This window comes from Panthera pardus, unplaced genomic scaffold, assembly GCF_024362965.1.
Source record: "Panthera pardus isolate Hobbes unplaced genomic scaffold, ASM2436296v1 HiC_scaffold_9, whole genome shotgun sequence".
In the NCBI taxonomy this organism is placed as follows: Eukaryota; Metazoa; Chordata; class Mammalia; order Carnivora; family Felidae; genus Panthera; species Panthera pardus.
Window position 1 is genome coordinate 1,557,917 of NW_026527024.1, and position 6,000 is coordinate 1,563,916.

Consider the following 6,000-nt stretch of genomic DNA (forward strand, 5'->3'; position numbering starts at 1 on the left):
AGTCATTAAGACTCCCAGTCTGAAACTCCAGGTTTCCTTTGAAATTGGGTTTAAGTTCCCCTCAGCGCCTTGACCCAGCCCCTTTACCCTCCAGGCTCCCCGCATTTGGAAGGGCAGCTCCTTCAATCTGGGCCTGGAGCCCCCCGCTGGAGAAGCAGCAGGACAAGTAACAGTGCGCCCCCCAGCAGCAGGAGCGCCAGCGGCCACCCACGCTTCGCGGCCTCCAGCCAGCGCCGCCCCCGCCCCCACTGCCGACCCCACCCCCGCCCCAGACCGCGGGCCGCCAGCCGCGCGGCCACCAGGCAGAGCGTGTCCTCGGGACGCGCGTGGCGCCGGGCCCACGCCAGGCCGTACACGTCGTCGGTGAAAGGCGCGCCGTCGTGCTCCAGCGCCAGCCGCTCCACCAGCGCCAGCAGCTCGCCCACCTGCGCATCGCGCTCGGCGCCCGCCGCCCGGTTGTCCAGGGCGCACACGCGGCCGCCGCACTCGGCCACCAGGGCCCGCAGCGCGCGGTTGTCGGTGGCGCGCACGTAGTCGTGCAGCGAGCCCCACTCCAGGTCCTCCCGGCGCGTGAAGACGAGCACGGCGCGCGCCAGGACGCCGGCGCCGAACAGCTCGCGGACGCCGCGCGCCGCCTCCTCGTCCTGGGCGGTGAAGCGGCCCAGCTGCGTGACCAGCAGCAGCGCGTGCGGCCCGGGCGCCGAGAGCAGGTAGCAGTTGGCCCGCTCGGTGCAGTCCGGGTCCGCGTGCCGGCCTTGGGCGGTGAAGAGGTCGGGGGTGTCGGTGACCTCCACGCGCCACCCGGCCCAGCTCCGGCTCCCCAGGGCGCAGCTTCTGGTCACCGAGGTGGCCGCGAGCCTGGACGGGAAGAGCCTGTGGCCCAGGATGCTGTTGCCCGTGGCGCTCTTGCCCACTCCGGTCCTGCCGGCCAGGATGAGCCTGAGCCTGCGCTCCTGCGCGAGCGGCTGCTGCTGGTCGTCCGGGTCCTGGGAACCTGTGAGGACAGAGTAGGCGTGGGCCGCCGGCCTGAGAGCTCGCGTCCCGCTCCACCGGGGCTCCGGGGTGCCTCCTGAGGGAGGAGGGCAAGGATGCCTCCCGCTTCTGCTTGTCCAACAGGCCTTTCCCAGGCGCTCTGGTTAGAGCTTGTGCGACTCCGGGGGCATCTTTAGCCACCTTTCTTCCATCTTTGGCTCCAGTGCGTGCACCTGCCCCCCAGTCCATGCTCCGGCACCGGGTGCACACTGCTCTGGAGGGTCCCCCTCGACGGTCGCAGGCCATGACTTCAGCTGACATTGCCTCTGGTCGTCCGCACTTTGCAGAGCTGCTCCGTGCTCGACGACTTCCCAGGCCTCTGCCAGACTTCTCCCAGGGGCCATCCCAGCGAGGAGATGCGGGAGGGCACAGAAGGCCTGGGAGTGAAGGGCTGTCTGGAGTCCCAGACACCCCGGGTTGGAATCACAGCCCCGCATGTGCCAGCTGTGGAACCTTGGGCGAGTTTAGACTAAGCGTTCAACGTCTTCTGCATATTGGGAGGGGTGACAGAGAGTTGTGTCTCCCAGGGTTGCTCAGAGCATTAGGTGACAGGATCTCTTTCTTTCTTCCCTTCCTCCACTTCCCCTCCTCCTCCCTCTTCTCTCTAGTAAACCTGCTTCCAGTAAGACACAGTTAACCCTCCATCCTTGTTCACTGACACAGTCTACCTGGTAAACTGTGTTCCCTCCAGTCCATGATCTCAACCCTCCACATCTTCCGTGGGGATCGGAGTAGATGTATTATCCTCATTGTACCCTTTGGACCCAAGGCACAGTCTGGTCAAGGCACTTAATATCCTACAGTAGGTCAGGAGCAGAGGTCCAGCAAAAATGCAAAGCTGGGACTCTAGCTGTTTCACCCCAGCATGGGGACATGTCTGGGATTTGTCTCTGTTCCGTCTTTTTTTTTTTTAATGTTTATTTATTTTTGAGAGAGACAGAGACAGAATGCGAGTGGGTTGGGACAGAGAGAGAGGGAGACGAATCTGAAACAGGCTCCAGGCTCTGAGCTGTCAGCACAGAGCCCAACGTGGGGCTCGAACTCATGAGCTGCGAGATCATGACCTGAGCTGGAGTCAGACGCTCAACCGACTGAGCCACCCAGGTGCCCCTATGTGTCTGTTCAGTCTTGAGTTAGCCCATGGCCTTGTGACCCAGAGCTGACACCTAGGGGCAAATACACACTGAGATCAGTTCTTACCGTAGGCATTCTCTTCATCTCTGGCCATCTTGCGTCCTCCCATGCCCACCTGAAAGAGTTCCAAACACAACCTGTTAGTTCCTTCATTCCTTCAATCATTCATTTGTTTATCGAATAGGTATAACTACCTAAGGTGGCTCAGGCAAGGTCCAAAGAGCTGGTGACATCCCAATGAAAGGTCATGCTTCCTGCTCTGCGCTGAACATCAATCAGAATTTGGGGAAGAAGCCTGGAAGGACCTGGTTGGTATTGGAACCAAACCGTGAGAACCTTTGGTGAGCCTCATTGGTTGAAAATTGGGAAAGATACCTATCTCCCATGCTGATCTGAAGAACCTGTGTTCTGCTCTCCGAAGACCAAAGAATTCGGCTTGTGTCATTTGTGTAAATATGACCTGTGTGCTGGAGAGATGGGACACTCCCTTCCGGCTCCTGGTGTTCCTGCCCCGAATCTGAGGCCTCTCAAACTAAGCGATGACCCCAAGTCCGGCAGGATTTACTACAGATAGCCACTCAGTGATGCAGTCTGCTTGATCTCACGAGGACCTGGTCACAAGGGCGCAGCTCTGCTCTATCTCCTTCGCCAGCCCTGTGTGCCACTCACTCCCCTTCTGGGTCAGCTGCTCCGCAGAGGACAGGTTTCAGGGCCTTTCCAGCCCACCTGTGCGCTCACCCCCATGACCACTCCTTCTCTCCCACATTTCTGTCTGAGTCCTGTCTGTGCTCCGCCATCCATTTCAAATGCTACCTCTTCATGGCAACACTTGGCTAATGCAGGTGACCGTGCTGTGTCCCATGGGCAACACACAAGGACAAGCAAAGGGAAGGGTTGATTGATAACTTGTCTCTGACCAGTTAGATGACAGGTTTGTCTTCTGCGTAGTGCCCCTTTCAGCTCCCCAAAGGCCTTGGTAAAGTTGATCCCACAGGCCTCAGGTGAGTAGTGATCTTGTGTGTAAAAATTAGCAAACTCCCATAACTGACTGCACAGCAGAACTGAAGAAACAGCCAGAAGATTCAGTGCAAAGAGCAAGAATTTAGCTAAAGCAAGAAGTCCTTATCAATGACGGAAGTGACCAAGTGTGCTCTAGGAAATCCACTGGACTCCTGGCCCCTATGGGACTTCCCAAACGTTTGCGATGGTTTGGGATGGGATTTGAAAATTTTTTCCAGAGTTTCTGAGAGCTGACATCTGGGGTTTAGAGCTTGGAGTCATTGACTGATGTAGAACATGGAGACTCATATCATCTTAAATGCGATTGGATATTATGTAGTCCCCTGCTTCCTGAACCTGCTGTCTTTGGGAAGTATCTATGGGAGTCTTTAAAATATATACTTGACATTTTGTTTCATAGATCTGCACTTTAATAAGAAAAAAGGGGGTGCCTTTTTGGCTCAGTCTGTTAAGTATCTGACTCTTAATTTGGGTTCAGCTCATGATCTCATGGTTTGTGGGTTTGAGCCCCTCATCAGGCTCTGTGCTGATAGCACAGAGCCTGCTTCGGATTCTCTCTCCTTCTTCATGTGTGCCTCCCCTGCTCACATGTCTGTCTCAAAAAACAAACAAACAAACAAACAAACAAATAAATAAACGTTAAAAAAACGATATCTCTCATCCCTCTTCCTGAGGGATTTTTTTTAATAAAAAACTTTATTTTACTGTTTACTTATTTTATTGAGAGACGGTGAGACAGAGCATGAGCAGGGGAGGGTCAGAGAGAGAGACGGAGATGAAAAATCCAAAGCAGGCTCCAGGCATTGAACTGACAGCACAGAATCCATCCCAGGGCTCAAAGCTTAATGGACCAAGCCACCGAGGCACCCTCCCCAACCCCCTGAGTGATTCTAATGCATTGGGTCCCTGCTCTGAGTTTCTGAGCCATTCATCCTGTCCAAGCCCTTCATTTACAGCCAGTGTGTGGGGATGAAGCTGGCTCCCAGCGCACAGAGCCCTGGGCAACTTGGGTGGGGGACGGGATGTGCAAGGACACACAAGCACGTGTACTGCAGAGGTCTGAAGACCATGTTCATAACTCTTGCTGGCTCCTGCAAGTCCCTGGGGGTGCACAGGGCTGAGGAGGTGGAAGGTGTGAGTGGGGTTCGGCTCACAGACACGATTTCCACTCTGCGATGTGTTCTGAGGTTAGACTCACTTGTTTGTCCTCAGAAATGTCTCTCTCCTTGGCTGCACATGCCCTCAGAGGGAGTGTCTGCAGCCTTCTCCAGCGTGCTCAGCCCTGGCAGTGCTTCTAGCAAACACCTTTCTGACCAGGCGAGGAGCAGGGCAGGATGAAGTCCGTAGTCCCAAGTAAAAGTGTGCGCACTCCACGGCTGAAGAAGATGCTTACCATTTCTTCTTCCCTTGCTTGTTCTGAAACTCAGAGCTCCCTGAAAAGTCTGCAAGAGTGAAGTTATTCTTCCTAGATCCCGCTCCCCTTCCTGGGAGGTAGCAGAATGCAGGCGCCCACTCAGTGAGCTGCAACCAGGCCCTGAATTCCTTAGAGCCCACCTAACCCCCCCACTTCCTCCACTCCCCTCTGCCCCAGGTGGCTCCCTTCCTTCCCCTGTGTGCTCACCTTCCAGCAGAAGTGGTGACAGGCTCTGCTGTTGGCTGCAGAAACCCGTGACCTGGTGCTGTGCCTTGGGTTGTGAGTACAGAGGCTGTTCCTGCCAGCACAGCACAGGGAGGAAGTCTCAGAGCCCAGGGAAGGAGGGCCCAGTGGTGCCGATTTAAAGGGACAGGACGTGGGCCAGGTGGGCTAGCGCGTGGTGCCTTTGCGTTCTTTCCACTGCGAAACCCACCCCCTGCTTGGGACTGTGCTGATCCTTTCCAAAGGTCTCTGTGGCACCACATCTTGTTCCCGGGAGGGGCTGTTACCTCAATGAAGGGCAGTTTAGATTTCTGAGGCTTGTTCTCAGTGTTGGCCTCTGCCCACTACTCTTATGTCCAGTTGCCTTTTGCTTTTTGGGTGTTTTCCTAGAAAATGGCCTCTTGAGAGTCTCCTTCCCCAGGAATCAGGGAGGAATCCTTGACTGGACATCAGTGTGGACAAGGCCACCAATGTGGTCCTCTCTGCCATCTCTTCATTCCTAAAGAAAAAGAGGTCTTTTCAGCTATTAAAGATCAGACAGCAGGAAGAGGATAGAATTCATAGGAGACTTAGTCTAGCCTCAAGTTGGTATCTCTGACCCAAGTGTCTATTTCTCCTCTCAGGAGGTCATGAGAGAGTAAAATAGCCGTGAGTAAAACAGCCAGACATTGTGTGGAGAGAAGGCTACAACAGCGTATGGTGCTATGTGCCCTGGACCTGGTTTGTTCTGGAATCAACTCTGCGATCTTGCCTAACTCACTTACAGTTTCTGGAGTCACCTCTCCCTGTGTGTAGTGAGGGTTTTCACTTAACCTGAACCTAATACTCTGGGGCCTGATTTTTAGCCAGTCTTGCCAGTTCATTCTCTCTAGTGAAGATACCTAACCCATGGCCCTCCACCTTATCCCCCCACACCCTATCCAGCTTTATTGAGATATAATTGAAATGTAACACTGTGTAATTTTAAAGGGTGCAAGGTGTTGATTTGATACACTTCTATATTGCAAAATCATTGCCACCATAGTATTATTAGCTAACACCTGCATCACATCACATATTTACCATTACTCGTTTTGCGTGAGAACATTTAAGATCAACTACTCTCTTGTAACTGTTAAGGTATGATACAGTGGGATGAGCCATAATCACTGTGCTGCACGTTAGATCCCCAGAACATA

At 54.4% G+C, this 6,000-nt stretch overlaps 1 protein-coding gene across 1 annotated transcript in view; it reads right to left on the bottom strand.

Moving 5' to 3' along the window:
- Nucleotides 1-4,859, bottom strand: part of LOC109252330 (uncharacterized) — a 41,324-nt gene extending 36,465 nt beyond the window's left edge. Inside the window, exons 1-4 of the mRNA XM_053898627.1 lie at nucleotides 4,808-4,859; nucleotides 4,580-4,628; nucleotides 2,233-2,281; nucleotides 124-994 (exon numbers count right to left, since the gene is read on the bottom strand). Of these exons, the coding sequence (XP_053754602.1) occupies nucleotides 124-994; nucleotides 2,233-2,281; nucleotides 4,580-4,582 (923 nt within the window). The 5' untranslated portion in view covers nucleotides 4,583-4,628; nucleotides 4,808-4,859. The remainder of the gene's footprint in view (nucleotides 1-123; nucleotides 995-2,232; nucleotides 2,282-4,579; nucleotides 4,629-4,807) is intronic.
- Between the last annotated feature and the right edge of the window lie 1,141 nt (nucleotides 4,860-6,000).